At 49.1% G+C, this 18,357-nt stretch overlaps 1 protein-coding gene across 1 annotated transcript in view; it reads right to left on the bottom strand.

Annotated features, from left to right (window-relative positions):
* The window catches only part of Slc28a1 (solute carrier family 28 member 1), a 48,878-nt gene extending 35,688 nt beyond the window's left edge, over positions 1-13,190 (bottom strand). Inside the window, exons 1-7 of the mRNA XM_031384351.1 lie at positions 13,056-13,190; positions 12,355-12,457; positions 11,473-11,561; positions 10,314-10,405; positions 5,395-5,578; positions 2,603-2,744; positions 1,302-1,415 (exon numbers count right to left, since the gene is read on the bottom strand). Coding sequence (XP_031240211.1) covers positions 1,302-1,415; positions 2,603-2,744; positions 5,395-5,578; positions 10,314-10,405; positions 11,473-11,561; positions 12,355-12,441 — 708 coding nt within the window. The 5' untranslated portion in view covers positions 12,442-12,457; positions 13,056-13,190. The remainder of the gene's footprint in view (positions 1-1,301; positions 1,416-2,602; positions 2,745-5,394; positions 5,579-10,313; positions 10,406-11,472; positions 11,562-12,354; positions 12,458-13,055) is intronic.
* Between the last annotated feature and the right edge of the window lie 5,167 nt (positions 13,191-18,357).

Here is an 18,357-nt window from a genome sequence, read left to right as displayed (position 1 = left end):
CTAAAACAACTCCCCCCCAGAAAAAAAAAAAAAAAAAGACGTATAACTTAAAGAGCTAGGAGTAGCAGCTCCTGTCTGTAATCTCAGTTGGAAAACTGAGGCAGGGGGATTGCCAGGTGTTCAAGGCAGTCCTGGGCTAGGCAGTGGTACTATCTCAAAAAGGAAAACAAATAACAACCTCTGAAATTTAAAGGGATAGCTCAGTTGGTACAGTGTTTGCCTCATAATAAGGACCTGCATTTTGATCCTCAGAATCTATAGCTTTAAAAAAAAGGCCAGGTGTGGTGTCAGTGCTTATAACCTGGAGTGGGAAGGTGGGCACCCGCGGATCCCTCAGGATCCCTGGCCAATCATTCTACTTGGCAACCTCCAGGCCAGTGAGAGGCCCTGCCTTAAAAGAAAGTGGCCAATGCCTGATGAACAATACCCAAGATTGTCTTCTAATCTTTACATACATGTACACGTATAGCTACACACCAGGAAAATATACATACACATGCACATGTATGCACACACTAAGCCAGGCTGGCTCCCAGAATTTTTAAGTGGAACAACTCAACATAATAAAAACCAGATGATGTAAGCCAGGCGTGACAGCACGTGCTTTTAATCCCAGCATTTGGAAGGCAGAGGCAGGCAGATCTTTGTGAATTTGAGGCCAGCCTGGTTTATAGAGTAAGATCCAGACCAGCAATAAATACACAATGCAAGCCTGTCTTTAAAAAAAAAAAAGCAAGCTGGGCAGTGGTGGCACACGCCTTTAACCCCAGCACTTGGGAGGCAGAGGCAGGCAGATTTCTGAGTTTGAGGCCAGCTTGGTCTACACAGTGAGTTCCATGACAGCCAGGGTTATAACAGAGAAACCCTGTCTCAAAACAAAACAAAACAAAACAAGCAACTGAAAAAAAAAAATAAAAGAAAGAAAACCAAGTATGATTTCAATAAATGTTTCTAAATTCAAATGCCAAATGGATTATTTTAAAGGTTTCTGTTGTTAGCAATTTTAACTCATTTACATCCCAAGGCACTGAAAAACACAGCATGTCACATGACCTGGCATCTTCATACCCTAAGAACCTCACCATCTAGAAATCCATTCCATCACCAGCTTCTGAAAGGTTGAAGTGACTGGGGGACCTTGGGCTGGTAGCCCCTGCAAGCCCCTGGCCAGTCCTATTCTCACCCCAGATATGGGGCCCTAGTCTTTCTGGTCCTGAACTATCTCTGTGACATCCACATCTATCTCCCTAAATCAAGTGGCCTCTCCCCAACTCTCCAGAAGCAGGGCCCAACATACACACCTGGATCTGATCACCTAGCCACTGGAATGCAATGAACCCTGGTTCTGTTCTGATGACGAAGAGTCCAAGCACAAACTGCAGCCCAAGGCCCCAGGACACAGCCCGCCATGACACCTGCCAGCCAACAGAAAGGTCCTAGTGAGCAAAGCCGCTTGGGGGATCCACAGGTCCACTGCAGGGTATGGGGGGGAAGTGGGGTCCAGGAAGGACACAATGAGCTTTGTCCTGCCTGTAGTAGTCTGGATCCAGCCTAGCACTGGGCTGCTGCCAACAGTTACACAGGCTCTTGGCAGGTGAAGCAGAGACAGTACAGCCTTCTGCAGGTTGATGTACAGCTTGCCTGGTCTCCATGACATGGCATTTGTGTCTCAGACCACGGCCTTATGATATAGGCAGGAGGCTGCCCAAGCCCAGCTCCTCCCAGGCTCAGTGTATGATTTCTGCCTGGACCCTCACTGTCTGACCTCTATGAGCTCTAAGCAGACCTGACCTCACATCTCTTGATGGCCCATGTGACCGAAAAGAGCCCAGACCCTAGGGATGCATTTCTCACTCAGCACAGAATGAATCCTTGACCCCTCCCTCACAGGACAGCATCAGACACTGATGCAGCGAAGCTCTGAAGCATACAGGGGTCCTGATTCTAGAGCATGGTTGCTCTATGGTTGCCATGGAGACAATGAAAGAAGAGCCCATCCATCCAGTACAGCAGGGACTTTCCTCGTGGGCAGAACATCGTGTATACCAGTTACCTAGAGGGCTTGCTGGGCCAGCCTTGCCCCAGAGTTTCTAACTCAATATGGGAGGAGTTAAGGCCAAGAGTTAGTGTTTCTAGTATGTTCCAAGGAGATGTTGTGACCCTGGTTAGGGAAGCTGAGTTCAAACCACTATTGTAAGCCAATGATTTCAGGATACCCTTGGACTCTCTAATGGAACAGGAAGCTCAGGTTCCTTATTTTCTTAAGGTGGTTCCTGAGGCCAAAGACCTGAGGAGCCTATCACCAAGGTGATAAATGCCCCCAGCAGCCAGTGAGTTTGGAGAGAGATCAGCAGTTCTCCCCAGAAAGCTCCCGGTCCCCTGGAGAACTCAAGGGCTTCTGCTTCGACAGATAACTTTCCACTTAGGGTCTCCAGTCCCAATATGTCCCTCAACAGCTGCACAGGGAGCTTATCCCAGTGCACATTGCTCTTCTCTGCTGAACCTCAGGTGTTCTCCCAGCAGGAACATCCATCTCACTCCAGCCCCAGACCACAGGGAGCATCCACTGGCTTCGGGCCTGAGTAGACAGCTGAACACTCACAGCATGGTGATGCTTTGAGCCAGCAAAGAGAAGGGCAAGGAACACACAGATCCCAGCAAAGGACACCAGCTGTTCAGGCCGCTGGGCGGTGTCCAGAGATAGCCACAAGATTACACCCAGGCCAGCAGCAAGGGCTAGACCTCTGTAGGAGAGAGATAAGAGAGATAGAAAGCATCAGCCTTAATATCTCTTTCTGTCTCCCCCTCTCTCCCTCCCCTCTCTTTCTCTCTCTCTGTCTCTCTGTCTCTCTGTCTCTGTCTCTGTCTCTGTCTCTCTCTCTCTCTGTCTCGGTCTCTGTCTCTGTCTCTCTCTTACACACACACACATACACGCAGGCACCCACATACATACACTTAGTGGCCCAGGGACTCTACCCAATGTCCTGTGGGTTATAGGTTCTTTACTCTGAGTGTTGGGCACGATTATCTTCCTGGCTCTTGGCAATTCCAGCCCAATTCCCTCCCATCCTTTCGGGTGGTTCTTTGGGACAGTTTTCTCAGAGGTATTCACCAACCAGAATTCATCTGGATGTGCCAGAGAAACCCTGTAGCTCTCTGGAGTTTTCTCTCTTAGCCTCATATCCAGTTCAATATGCCATGGCACAGATAATAATCCTCGACTGAATCCCAGCTGTCCACATGGGGCTGCTTCTGCAGATACATAGGATGCAAGAACTATGGGGCTGGCTTCCTCCAGTAGACTGCAAATGATGCTGGGAACAGTCTTGGGAATGAGAGTATAGAAGCATGTGGCAGAAATAAGACTTCCCTGGAGACCCTACAACAGTAGATCTATGGGCAATAGGCAACATTGGCCTAGGAAAACCACAGGCTTTAATATACAGTTCCAACCTATAGGAACATCTCCACAGACTGAGCCCAGCAAAGCCACACGGCTGAGTTGTCTAGTTGCCCCAGGGTGCTCAAGATGCAGCACCTGGCGTGAAAAATGATTCTGGGGTCTGAAGATTTAAGGTCTTGATCTGGCAAGATGGCTCAATAGATAAATCTGATGATCTGAATTCAACCCTCCATGTGGGAAGAGAGAACAACCCCCCAAAAGTTGTCTTCTGACATTCACCACATGCACATTCACACCCACCCACATCTATCCTGTACACACACATACAAATATAACAAGATAATTTAAAAAAATAGGGTCTCACCTTCTTGACCTTCACACTTGCTTGGGTCCTGTTACCCTACCTTCTTATCTCTCTCACCCTTTTGACACAGCTAAGAGGAGTTTACCCTGACCATCAGGTGAGACTTTTGACTCTGAACTCTCATGTTGACGTCTGGCCTAGTAAAGACTCTGAACAATTCAGATAGGAAGCCATGTTGTTTATGTGAGAAGCAGGGGTTGGGCCAAGAGTAGGAGGTGCTATGGCTTGGGTGTGGTTTTTCCCATCAAAAGTCATGTTGAACTTTTTTTTGTTTTGAGACAGAGCCCCATGTTGCCCAAGCTGGCTTCAAACTCCTGCTTCCATTTCCAAAGCACTGGGATTATAAGTGCTAACCACCATGTCGGTTTTTTCATGGTGAAATATAACTGTCACTGTGCTGGAAAGAGAGGCCTTTAAGAGATAATTAGTCCTCCCTTGAAGAAGCAGGTTAATCATAGGGGACCCAAGTGAATGCTCACTCCTCAAGTCTGGATTAGTTACCGTGGATAGGAGGTGGGTAGTCTCCGATTTTATCTCTTCCACAGTCCCTTGCTTGCCCTTCTGCTACCATGAGCTGAAGCCTGAGGCCAAACAGCTGCCAACCCCGGGCTCTTGGACTTCTCAGACTCCAGAACCACGAGCCAAAGTAAACCTCTCTTCTTTATAAATTGTTCTGTCTGCGGTGCTCAGTTATAGCAACAGAAAAGAGTGGCAGAGGTCTGACACTCTAGCCTTCTTTTCCTCTCTATGGTATCTCTGTGGTTTGTGATTTCCAGAGCTTTTTTTTTTTTTTAAGATTTATTTTCTTTTTAATTATGTATGTATATGGGAGGAGTAGGTATGTGAGTGCAGGTGCCTGCTGAGGCCTGAGCATTTGCTGGAATTATGGGCAGTTGTAAACCATCCATTGTGGGTGCTTGGAACTAAACAAGGGTCCTCTTGCAACAGTAGTAGTTTTTTTTTTTTTTTAACTTTTATTGCATTATGATGAGAAAAGTTACATGATTTCAATTTGTCTGAATTACTAGTAGTTTTTTTAACCACCAACCCATTTCTTATACTCTAGGACTATTAAAAGAATGCTTTCCTACTGGTGTGTGTGTGTGTGTGTGTGTGTGTATGCACGCGTGCACGCCCACATGCATATGGAGGTCAAAGGAAAACTTTTGGGAGCCTGTTCTTCCCTTCCATCATGGACTCCAGTGATCAAACACAAAACTATTATCCAGGGCCATGGCTAATTACATCAGAATGCTCTGGGGCTAATTTAAAGTGTTGGCACTTGGCCCAACCTCGTCTGTTGAACTGAGCTCCAGGGATGTCCCTAGAGATCCATGATATCTGTGGTGGGGAATTAAGCTAGCCCCAGGGGATCCACCTAATAAGACATCTAGGAAAGGCCTCTGTGCTTGGTGGCCAGACTCTCTGAATATAGGAAACTCGCACAAGTCTGCCCTAGCCCTCAGTTACCCAGCACAACAATCAAAACAAAGAAACTAACAACAACAACAAAAACAGGTGAAACGGGGCTAGCCAATGCTTTTGAAGCCACCCAGCACCTGTGCCCAGGACTCCAGGGACAAGCTGAGGGTACACTCACCTTTTCTGAGGGTGAGAGTGCACTCACCTTTTCAGCCAGAGGCTCAGGCAAGAATGGCCCTGAAACTTCACATACTTCTTCAACTTGGACCCCAGAAGCCTCTTTAGCAGACCGTAGGCCAGAAAGAAGAGAACCACACAGGTGATGACGAACAGCGCCAGGGCCCTCTGGAAGTCCAGGAGGCAGGCGACGATCAAGAAGCCAATATATGCTGCAGGAGTGGTTGGCAGGCTCATCAGGATAAGACATTGTTCTTAAACCTTGCTGCCCAGTTCCTGGGCTCTGCCTCATCCACCCAGAGCATTAAGGGCAGGGAACTCGCTCAGTTCCTCCCAGCCTCACTTTCCAAATCTAGAAGTGACCTCTTCCCTACTGGGTCAGAGGTTATTAGGGGGCTGAGGACGCTGCTCAGTGGTGGAGGCTTGCCCAAAAAGCCTGAGGCCCTGGCATATGTGGGGAAAGGGCCTCTGTACATTATAAAGTGGTGGCAGAGACTGAGAGACAATGTAATGGGCATCCACCGAGGGCCTGGCCAGAACCACGCCATGTTAGGTGTACAGAGGACCAGGCTGGATATGTCAGTGACTCTATATGACTCCAGAGTGTACCTCCATCCTATCTGTCAATCAGTGACCGCACCCCCCCACCGTGTGTGTGTGTGTGTGTGTGTGTGTGTGTGTGTGTGTGTGTGTGTGTGTGGTATGTTTGTTTATGTCTCTGTGGGCATATGTGTACTGCATTGCTAGCACATTAGCCTCTTTCTCCCTCTACCCTCACAGCTGCTATAAAAGAAATGGCAGGCGCCCTACTGTGTCTGTAATCCTCACTTCTAAGAATTCAGCAAGCTCAGTTACTGAACTCTGGGAACTTGATAAGCCCCCTGCTGTGGCCCCACAGTCACTGAGGAGGGCTGCTTCCCCATTCCCTTGCAGCCCAGGCAACCTGACTACAAGCACGTGCTATGAACTACTTATTAACTATATGGCACGTGACTGTTCTCCTCGCTCTGAAACCTCTAAGAAAGGGAACTTGACTGTCTCCCAGCCTAGAACTCCTACAGTCCCTGCCATACTGCCTACTCATGGAGTTAAGAACTCTACTATAACAGGGCTCCAGATCTTAGAAGGCCCCTAGACCTTAGCATGACTGACCTATGATGGAAGTACCATTCAGGCTATGAAACTCAGCACAAAGACAGCACCACCTGCCAAAAGTAAAACAAAGACCTAATCCATCAAACTCCACGGTTCTAGGACAATCTCTAAGTATACTAACCTTGCATTTTAGCCTCTGTAATTCTGCGTCTGGCTAACTGTTCTTGTTAACTGAAGTATGTCAGTTCAGGACATAATTTTTTGTGCCTAAACGCTCACCCTGAGGAAGCCTAGGGCTGTACTGGGATCCAGAAACACTCAGCGTGGTCACCGGCTAGCTAATAAAACCTTTCTGTTGACTTGAACCTGTGTCTGAGTAGTCTTCTCTGATGGGTGCCCCACAGCACTATGAATACATCTACCCGAAATGTCAATCAGACTCATGATGGAGTTTTTACATGGGTATTGTGTGTCAAGCCCTTTATTGATGGAGCCATCTCCCAACCTCACCAATGACAGTTTTCCTCCTAGAGTTCCCTCTTCCATGGCCTGGCTCTTCTGTGAGCCACTGAGCCAGTCTGAGCTTTTGCCTCACAAAAGAGGCACCAGCAGAGGGAAGATGCTTCTCCCTGGCTTTTGAGTTTCAGAATCCAGGGCCTCGAAGAGTGGAAAGGGCTTAGCTAACCAAAGGAAAATATGGGGAAGCAATTCATAGAAATGTGAGTCTCACCTCACCCGCCACCGGTTAGCATATTACTTAGAACAGGACACAACAATGTTCCTGGGGCCGAGGGGAAGATTAAAGCTTAAACCTCACAAACTGGACAAAGCCGAGGGATTTTGTGGCAGGGCAAGCTGAGGAACCCAGGCCTTGCTTCCTGAAAGGACTCCCGACAGAGCACGGGCCTTCAGAGAGAAATGGAACATTGTGTGTGTGGCCTGTAGGTAGGCAGAACTCAGGAGCTCTGCACACCCGCAGCAAGCACAGAAACTCTGGAAGAAAAACTCCTGTCCCCACATAGGGGTTCAGAAAGGGGGGAGGTGGGGGCCCAGGGCAGGTACACAGTGGAGAAAAGGGACATCAGAGTCACCTACCCTGAGAGAAGCTAGGACAGTTGCAGAAGTAGCCTAGATACTGAGAAGTCACTAGATACTGAGGACAGTAGTTAAGGCCTGCTGGAGAAAAGGTTCTGAAGGGATTGGATAGTCAGAGTGACAGAAATCAAGCTGCTGTCCACTCAAGGGATAACAAAATTGAAGTGTGTGTCAAGCTGTAGAAATAAAGTTCCCTTTGTCTCACTAGGAGCTCCCAAAGAGCGAGGCTCTTTTGACCCCTTCCAGCAGTAAGGTCTCTCTCTTGCTCCTACCCTCCTTCCTCTCCTCTCTCCCTCTCTCCCTCTCTCCCTCTCTCCCTCTCTCCCTCTCTCCCTCTCTCTCTCTCTCTCTCTCTCTCTCTCTCTCTCCTCCAGAGCCAAGAAAACCTTGAATTATAACCATAAAACCAACCAAACAACAACAACAAACCCAGGATCTCATACCATAAGAGCAAAAAATTCACCATGTAGCTGGTGACTACCTTGAATTCTGATCTAGCCTCCTCCATCTCTGGAGTGCCAGGATACAGGACATCATTGCCATCATTCCCAGTTTTGGGCAGTGCTGGGAGTGAACACCACGGGGCTCTGTGCACACTAGGTGAGAACTCTACCAACTGAGCTACAACCCCAGCCCATTTAATTTAAGAAAATTGTAATTTATCGTGAGGGTGGCATGCAGCTACAAAGCTCAGAGGACAACTTTTAGGAGCCTGGTCTTTACTTCCACACCTACCTGGGTGTTGCAGTCAGAACTCAAGTCCTCAGTTCATGTGACACATGCCACTAAGCCATCATCTTCCTGATCAACCTGGTTTTGGATACAAGGTCTAATGAAACCCAGGCTGGCTTCTAATTCACTATTTAGATGAGGCTAGCCTTTTCTCTTGATCTTCCAAGCACCAGTGAGCCATTTCTTCATCTTCTTTCTAAAATGTACCCTCAGCTCAAAAACATAGTCAGTCTCTCCCCTTAATAACATCTGGCATTGCCAGGCAGTGATGGCACACGCCTTCAATCCCAGCACTTGGGAGGCAGAGGCAGGTGGATTTCTGAGTTTGAGGCCAGTGTGGTCTAACAGAGTGAGTTCCAGAATGGCCAGGGCTACACAGAGAAACCCTGTCTCAAAAAAACAAAAACAAACAAACAAAAAAACCACCTGGCATCTTGACCCCTAGGAGTCCCTTCTTGTTCTCATAAAACAAACAAACAAAAAAAAAATGAACAAAAATCTTTCAGCAGGGAATGGTGGTTCATGCCTATAATCTCAGCACTTAGGAATCTAAGGCAGGAGGACTGCCATGAGTTTGAGGCTAATCTGTGCTATACAGTGAACTTTAGGCCAGCCTAAGCTACAAAGTAAGACTGTCTCAAAAACAAACCAACAACTCTCTTCCTCCTCCTCTTCCTCCTCCTCTTCCTCTTCTTCTTCCTCCTCTTCCTCCTCCTCCTCCTCTTCCTCCTCCTCCTCCTCCTCTCCCTCCTCCTCTTCCTCCTCCTCCTTCTTTGGGGTTTTGGTTTTTTGAGACAAGGTTTCTCTATGCAGGCCAGGCTGTCAATTTCTTCTTCTTTCTCTTCCTCTTTTTCTTTTTCTTCTTCACTTTCTTTTTCTTTTTCTTTTTTAAATGCAGGGTCTCACTGTATAGAACTGGCTGGCGTAGAACTCAGAGATCGGCCTGCCTCTGCTTTCTGAGCATTATAATTAAAGGTATGAGCCTCTTACATCCCTGTCCCTAAGTCAGTGGACACTGCTCAGCCCTTATCCCTTCCCTTCCCTTTCTGAAGGCATGGGCTTTGCAAGTTCTTTCCATGTAGCTGGTCCAAGACTTTCTGTCCCCGACTTATTTCTCAACTCAACCTGCAAGTATCCTTTGGAAACAACTTCACCTGTCCGTGACTTAGGAGTTCTGCCTCTAGCAAATGGTTCCTGTCTCTCCCTCCCTGTGGAGACCATCTCCTTCACCTGTGCTCTGTAGAAAGGACCATCATGTCCCCATCATCCAAGCAGGAAGCTGGGCCAGCCTTAACCTAAGACCTCCTCCATCCTGTACACTGGTCACTTCCCAGGGTCAACAAGCATGATCGCTCCCTCCATTCTCAGCCAGTCAGTCCTTTACTTCATCCTTACACACACTGGGGCTTCATCCTCTTCTCTGTCTCTCCTGCAGCCATTTTTGGTCTCACAGTGTGATGCCAACCTGGACACTCCTTAGTCTAAATCCTTCTATGCATATCTATGGACTTCAGGGTCAAATCCAAGTTCCTGAATAGATCAATTATTTTCCTCACTCCTGATTACCAGGCCTTTCAGAGTCCTCCAGTCTCAGGAGACTCAGGCTGGGCACCCTTCGGAAGCCTAGCTCCAGCTACACTAGACTATCAAAGCCCACACCCCGCTTGTCTTCACCTTTGCTCCCTGACCTTTGAGCTTTGAGGGGTGGGATATGGGAGGGTCTCAACACTCATTGCCCTCCCCTCTATCCAGGTGACCCAAGACCATGAACCTGAAAGTAATCATCCTCCCAGATGGCTTGTTTTGTGTGAGCGTATTTAGGCCTTTCCCTTATTCCTGGAGAAGGACTTGGGAATGGGTTCTAGTTTGGCTTGAAGGAGACCTGAGCTCCTATCTTGAGTTGGTTGAGTTGGTGCTCGACAAACTTTCTTGGTTGACTGGGCGAGTGAATGAGCCTGCTTCATGATATGGAGACTAGAGGGGCAGTAACTGTCTCCTGAATGGAGCAGGATGAGCCATGGTTACCAGTCGAGAGCAGGCCTTTGCAGATCCATCCGAACAGCTGCCGGTGCTCCCTGCAAAAGCTTCTCGATTGCACAGTTGACTGCAGATTCCTCCTGAGGAGAGGACCACCAGGGTTCATAAGTGCCCACCTCAATTTTCACCCCAGAGGGGAGCCCCAAACCTGCAGGTAGAGGCTACTCAGGTATATTCATTCACAGTGTGGTAATGGATTAAGGCCGGGCTGCCCTTGCTACCTTACACGGCTGAGAAGCGACCATAGTCCAAAGACACAAGACACGGTCCTGCACAGGTTGAGGGTTGAGGCCACTCCACAGGGCCACCTCTCATCTTGAGTGAGGGAAGGAACTAACCCATAGGTAGAGGCTTATGGCCATTCAGAAGGACAGATTCCTGGCTGTCAACCTCCTCCTTGCTTCTACCTGCCCACTGGGCAAGGCCAAGAGGTTCTGAACTATTGGTTCCCCTTGGACAGGGACATTTATTATCTCAGTGACTGAAAGGACATATAAAAGTATGCAGTTGGCTATCTCCATTGCCTCCAGCGTCCAGAATGGACTCTAGTCCTATGGTCAATTGATTACTTGTATGTCCCTGGAGGAAGGGCTGCTCCCCAAATCTCGAAGGTCCTGTTGGCCAAGCAACTACTCCTAGCACACTGGTTGCTCATGAAGTTCAACCCTCTGCTACTGTTGCAAGGGCTCCTCATGTGGGGGAGGGGGGCATCTTCTCAAGTCCCCCTAAGCAGTTAGAGGTCCCACCACCGTCACACCTTGTCCTTAGGGCATTCTTTTTCTGCTCTGTTCAGAGCAGAATTCGGCCACCCAGGACCCTCTAGGCTCCCACCAGACCCTGTGGGCTGGTCCCTTCACCTCTGTGTAAAGTGGGGAGTCTGACCTGGTCTAGGAGTGTTACAAACTGAGCCCTGGAGTTCCCAAAGTGGCTCAACAAGTGAATGGGGTAGTAGGCAAACGAGGGAGGTTGCAGGGAGGCCTGGTCAGTCTGGGCCTGAGAAGCCCTGCGTATGCATTGGGATTACATCCTGGCTGGTTATGAGCACCTGACCTGGCTCACCCCAAGACCTACAAAGTTCACTTGCCCCTCGACTCCCCTTGGTCAGACTTCCATCTTCTTTTCCTGTGCCTTCACAAAGATCACCTACCATTGGGAGAAGGGCTTCCTCTCTGCTTTGTTCCTGCTGCCTCCACCCTCTGACAGGCTGGAGTGCCTGTGTGGGAGCCGGCCTTCCTCCTAAAGCCAATAGGGAGCAGTCAGAGCCAGCCTTCCCACCACGAGACAACATGGCTGAAGGGCACGGAGATAGGAAAGACCCTGGAAGCCCCATGCACATACAGGCCCCTCATGAGAAGACTGAGGTAGAGACTGGGCTTCTGCATGGGAAAGAGAGGGTCCCTTAATTAAATTCTTCAATGTATGCATTGAGCATCTACTATGTACAGACACATCTTGCCTCAGAGTTTCACTGTGGCTTCCTGGAGACCCAAAGAAAACCCCTAAGGAAGGTCCCAGGCAGGCTCACCCCACTGCATGACTCCAGGGCATCTCTTGCCTCACTATCCAAGCAGTTATGTGGGGTAGCTGGGGGGCATTTAGTAAAGGAGAGGAAGCATTGTTAGGGAAGGAGGGAGGGTAGAAGGTATCATGTTAGGCTTTATAGTCCTCCGCTTGGCCTTCGGAGAGCCAAGACAAGCTTGCAAGTGTTTTGAAAGCCGAGGACATCCCACCCCATCATCTGCTTCTCCTCTCATCTTGTAGACCAGATGTCCTTCCCTCGTGGGACCTTTGCTGACAGCACACAGTGGGTACATCACACCATGGGTACTCAGACATGTTTAAGGGATGAAATAAAGGGGGACGTTTTGTACTGGGGAGGTACTATGCAAGCAAAGCTGAGAGGACAGAGAGAAGTGAACACACAGTCCCCCAGCCCATGAGCTGCCGGTCAAACTGAGCCCCCCCACCCCACCCCTGTGAGATGCCAGCCAAGGTGAGGAGGTGCTTGCTCTAGGGGAAGGGGACAGACCATTTTTTCCAGGAACTCGGCACCCATGTTCTCCAGGCCGTGGGCCACAGATGTGAGAGAAATGGAGTCTCTTGTGTTGTCTGCCATGTGCTAGGCTCTTCAGCTGAAAGACAAAGACATCATGGAGGGTCCAAAGCTGAAGGGAGGGCCAGGTGAGAAAAGAGGAACCAGAGGAGAGAGAGAGGAAGTGGGAAGTGGAGGGGGGAGGGGGGAGGGGGGAGGGGAAGGGAGAGAGCCCCTTTCTGCCCTCACCCCTGATCCTGGGAAAGCAAGTCCTTGTAAGCTCCAACAGTGAACTGCCCCTTAGTCACCAGTCATCAGGAAGGGAAAGAGTGAAAGGTGTAGGCACCTGCTGTGGGCACTGCTCAGAAAAGAGGCCCTAGTGATCTTTACTTCCTACAACAGGTGCTACCCAGGACCCTTCCCTTCAAACCCCAATATTCCTCACTCTCAGTGAAGCTGCTTTTAGAAGTTAGCTCACCTGTAAAGAAGAGCCCAAACTCCCGTTTCCTCACTACGGTCCCTCTCTTGCCCACACCTTAGGCATTTCCTACTTCCCAGCAGCTGGCTAAGCGGATCTTCCCAGCACATACCCTCAGAGGGTGTGTGGAGCATGCAGCCAGAGCTGGGGAATGACTGCTACCTGAGCTCTGGCTGTCACAGGACTGCAGGGAGAGAGGAGAGGATCCTGTACTACTCACATATTTGCAGGAAGAAGGCAGCGTCCGGAAGGACTGACTGTGAAGCACAGGTTACTGGGGAGGGCTGGGTCCAACCTGCTTGGGCTTTGGCCTGTTCACTTCTGTGGAAATTCCTGGGCAGAGTCCAAAACTGAAGTAGGTTGGGCTTCCCCAGAGCTCAGGTCCACCGCAGGGGCGGGGACCCCAGCCTTGTTTCAGAAAAAGCATGATGGGGTAACCTGGCTCACTCAAGCCAGGTCCTCTGTGGTCCTGCCCTCTGTCTGCTGCCCTTCCCCAAACCAACCTCTTCCTGGCCTTGCTCCAGGCAGCCTCCTCTAGGAAGCCACCTTGGTTATCCTCACCCTCCTCCTCTTTCTGTCAGCATCCTGGAAAGGTGTCTTCATGTTGTGGCCCAGCCTCCTTTTCTTACAGTTTCAGCAACTCATTTTTCCAAAACTAGAAGATACGGAAAGCGCTGTCTCTGTCACAAACAGGAGGTGGCTCAGGGCTAAGCATCACACAGTCCCAAAACCAAGCCAAAATCACACCATTTCCTTCTCTCCTTTCTTCCTAAAGTGACACTCGAGTTACACATGCAAAGTTGAGGGACAACACTTTCATCTTCAGTCCCCAAACTAAACTTCAACTTACCTGACAGGATTTAATAATTAATGATACACACTCTTTAATAATTAATGATCTTTTATGATACAAAAGATACTCCTCTGAGACAGGGTGTGTCTGTACATAGTAAAACAGAAGAGGCTGGGCATAGGGGTACCCCTGCTCTTGGAAAGCATCTTTTTCTATTGGGGTTGGGAGACTATCATCTCATCTAGGCCAGCCTGACTTTGAACCTGCTGCATAGCTGAAGATAGCCTTAAATGCCCAATCCTCCAGCCTCTGCATGTCAAGTACTGTGATTACAGGTGTGTGTTTCCACACCAGGCCTTCAGTCATGCAGAATGAAACATGAAGGTGTTATAGAACTAAACAGAGCATAAGAATTTTTTTTTTTTTTTTTTGGTTTTTCGAGACGGGGTTTCTCTGTATAGCTCTGGCTGTCCTGGAACTCACTCTGTAGACCAGGCTGGCCTTGAACTCAGAAATCCACCTGCCTCTGCCTCCCAAGTGCACCATCACCACCCAGCTAACTATATACTATTTTTAAAATTCATTTTCCAATAGGAAATCATACTGTTCCAGGGTTTTCTAAGCTTGCTTATCTGGAAATACATATGCACATACAGGTACACAAGCATTTATTGTATCTGGAGATACAATACCTACTGTCAGGTCACTGGGTCCCCTTGATCATAAAATAAATGTTTACCTTGAGCAAGACCCAGATGGGGCCAGAGCAGATACTGAAGGAGCCCCCTCAGCCTCAAAGAAGGGAAAGGATCTTATCCACTTTGATGCCTTTGTCCTCAGTGGCTCCTCTCACGCACCCCAAGCATACCACCCTTTCTTCCTCTTGGTGCCCAGAAGCAGGCAGAGGTACACTGAGTCAGCAGGCTGTTTCGCAGTCTTCCTTACACTGCAGCTTCAGGGGCTCCGGCCTTCAAACAACGATTTAGTGTTAAGCACTTCACAAGATGAACCTTGAGCTGGGAGCCCAAAGATCTAGATTCATCCTGGACTCTTAAATTAACTATTCCTTAATCTGTGAACTGCTGAGGGTGGGAACAAACTGAGAATTAAACCAAGTGCTTGGCAGGGAGCCTAGCACTGTGCAGGCTGGCAGCTGCCTTTGCTGTTCCAGGCCCATCCCGGACTGTCTTGGTATCCTGCTCCCTGCTTACTACCCAGAATGCCCTGTGCCCTTCCCAGACTGCTCCCCTCAGTGTTGCAGTGGCCACCAGGGATCTCACCCAGGAAGTCAAATCTCTTTGAGGCACAGAGGCTTGGAAGACTGAGGGATTGGGATGCAGACAACAGGGAAGGACAGAGAGCTGGAGGTCCGGTGGGTGTCCTGCTTCTGACTCTCCCCTTAATGCCTCACTGCCCCCTAGGCTGCTGTCTGTTTCCTGAGGGAATGGTTCTCTGAGGTCCCACTTACCCTGACAGGCCAGCTGAGGGAGGCCCAAACATGAGAAAGCAGGGTGCTGGATCATGAAACACTTTGAAGAAAATCATGTGACTACACATGTAATCTCCTGAGATCAAAACTGCCTCAAAGAAGCTGCTGGTGTACCAACCCCCAACCCCATGCTGCTCTTTGGAGGCAGTGCCTTGTTGCTTTAGCTCTTTTAGGAGCCACCCCTCATTTCAGGAACACACTTAGCTGTTGGGAATTGGTTCTAATGCTTTATGCTAATTTGGCTCCCAAAAGCCAAGCTTCCAGTCGCTGAGGTTCCCTGCCCCCAGCTGGCTTCATTTAGTAATAAAGAATTGCCATACAGACAGTGGCTGGGCAGGGAGATGGAGGCAGGGCTTTTAGCTTGAGCAGGCACGGGACCTGGACACAAGAACAGGCAGAATCACCATGATGGGGAACAGAGCAGACTTAAAGGTCTTCCACCATGTAAGAATCCAGGAAAGTAGGCCTAGGAGCCACTCCCCTGATTGTGTCTGAGGTAACAGAGATGAAATATAGGTTGCAAAAGATGTTAACTCAGGAATACCGGAGGGGAGTGTGTGCTAGCCACGGGGAGGTTTAGAAGTGGCCAGCCATTGAGCTAGTTGAGGCATATCAAAATTAGCTGGTGTGTGTGTGTGTGTGTGTGTGTGTTTGTGTGTGTGTGTGTGTGTGTGTGTGTGTGTTTCACTCATGAATCTAAAGGGCTCTTGGGCCAATGCAACCTGCACACAACCCGCCAGGAGCCAAAGCAGATTAATTAATTCACTGCTACACTTAGCCAAAAAGCTGGCAAAGAGCCCTTCTTACTTGGCATGTTCATGGCCACAGTCCAAAGGGAAAGAACGGGTCTGTCACTCACTGATCTCAGTCATGGCATAGAGCTGGTTAGAGCAGGGATACCTGGTCCCACACCCAGCAGGGTCAAGGCCATCAGCCAGGGAGAACTGATTCAGTCTAGAGGTCACTGTTGGCAAATCTCTAATAGGCTGGAGCTTTGGAATGGCTGCTTCTTGATCGGGTCTTACTTTCCATCTGGCTTGGCTCTCTCTTGTATTCCCCACACAGTGAGGTAACTAAGGGGTTCCCTCCTCAGTCTGAGCAAGTTATTCTGAAAACCAAGATCAACCTTCCTTAGAGTCACTCTGAGGGTTCCAGGATGGGGCACCTGGATTTCATGGATTTTACAGCAAAGGCTACATCTTCCTTCTGAGTGTGCCAGTCTCCTCCCATCAATGGCAAGGGTGAGAGGAGGTGAGGTGGCTGTTAATTTTGGTTTCTATTGCCTTGTTAGCTGAGAGCTCTCTACTTGTGGATGATTTTGTTCATTATATTCACAAAAATGATATCTTATTTAGTCCCTCATCTTGCTTCCTGTGAGAGAAGTTGACCGATGTGCTACGGACTACAGACTCAGTTAATGTGCTTTCCTAAAAAAAAAAAATTTATATTTAAAAAAAAGTTGAGCCAGGAATGGTGGCACATGGCTTTAAATCCCAGCACTTGAGAGGCAGAAGCAGGCAGATCTCTGAGTTCTAGGCCAGCTGGTCTACAGAGTGAGTTCCAGGACAGCCAGGGCTACACAGAGAAACCCAGTCTTAAAAAACAAAACAACAACAACGAAATTTGAGACTTGATTTTTATGTATCCTGTGATGGCCTGGAACTTACCACGTAGCCACGGATGGCCTTGAACTTTTGAAGCCCCTGCCTTCAATGCTCTAAGGCTGGGATTATAGGCTGCCACCATGCCTGCTTTGTGTAGTGCTGGGGATCAAACTCAGAGCCTCCTACACACTAGGCAAGCACTCTGCCAACTGAGTTATGTGCCCAAATCACTTGACCCATTTGGACACACTCCTTTCCACTTTGTCATGTCTCATCAGCCCATGCTCTCAGTTCCATGACTAGGAGAGTGTGTAAGTGAACCTGGCCACCTCTGGGCTAAGCACTGGCCGGCCTATAGGTCAGCAGGCTCCTGCAGCATTTCCTGTGGTTCCCATCAGTCCTCCATTCCTAGGACAAAGCTGACTACTTCCTCCTGGACAGATGAGAGCTGGAAAAATCAGGGACAGAGAGCTCTCACTGGTTGCTGCCCTGTAAGCATTGAAGAACCAGTATGTGGGGCTGGGGGATGGAGGGTAGTTCTGAGACAGATCCAGGAGACAGAGACAACCTCAGAGCTCTGCCTGCAGTTTCAATGAACCCTCAGTCACAATAACTCAGTGAAGTAGGCGCTGGCCACCGTCTTTCCGGCTGTCCTCTACAGAGTTGTGACAGGGAACAAGTACAGCAGTAGACTGACTGACTGGTTGGAAGAGAGACAACCAGAGTTGGACTGAGCAGGCAGCTGTGCCCCGGCTGGGATTTGAGGAATCTGAGCTTCTCTTGAGGTATCTAACATGGTTCCATGTGGTCTGCTGCTTAAGCGGGCAAGATGGATTCTGGGCCCAGACTTGGACCCCCTTCATGGTGAATTACAGTCTCTGCTCACGATCTGTACTGTGAAGGACATTGTGTCCCTGGATGGCTTTCCAAGTGAGCCCCAGTGTGAATTTTGCAAGGGATGACTGTACTGGGCCGGCAGCCCGATATCCTGAGTAAGAACCCAACTTCTCCAAGAACACAGTTTGCTTGGTTGGCCCTGTGACATTTCTGTTCCTGAGAGAATCAGTAGAGCACAAGGCTTGCCAGGTCTGAGGCATGCTCTGTAGTGAATAGTGTACTGGGGATTGCTCTTGGAAGATGGGGGAGGGGTGCAGAATCCGGGGAAGGTGAGAAGCCAAAAAGTGCTCTCAGCTGGAAGCTGGCCTGGGTCAGACTACACAGGGGAAATGCAGAACACATCCTGCTGCCTGTCAAACCCTCTGACAGTCATGAGCCAGCAAGGGGGCGGGGGGGGGGGGCTGATATTGTCTCCCGTGTGACTTTGCTTCCAGTCGGTTTCAGTGTATGCTTCAGAGAAGAGCAGATGTGAGCCACCACCTTCCCTGATGTGGTTGTCCACAGCAGAGGGGGCTTAGGTTGTGTGACAGTGGCTCAGACAAATGGGAACCAATTGCTTCTTTGGCATTTCTGGCTCCCTAGGAGCAAGAAGCAGGGTACAGACTCCCATAACATAGGCCAAGACCAGACAGTCTCTTCCCACAGGGACCCTGCCTGCCTCAGGAATCCCAGAGAAGACCTGAACCCTGCTCACTACTTTCAGAATCTTTTTTTTTTTTTTTTTTTTTTTTTTTTTTTT

The sequence above is a fragment of the Mastomys coucha genome, unplaced genomic scaffold (genome assembly GCF_008632895.1).
Source record: "Mastomys coucha isolate ucsf_1 unplaced genomic scaffold, UCSF_Mcou_1 pScaffold21, whole genome shotgun sequence".
Classification (NCBI taxonomy): domain Eukaryota; kingdom Metazoa; phylum Chordata; class Mammalia; order Rodentia; family Muridae; genus Mastomys; species Mastomys coucha.
Note: the sequence above shows the minus strand (reverse complement) of the source record. Positions and strands in the feature narration are given on the sequence as shown.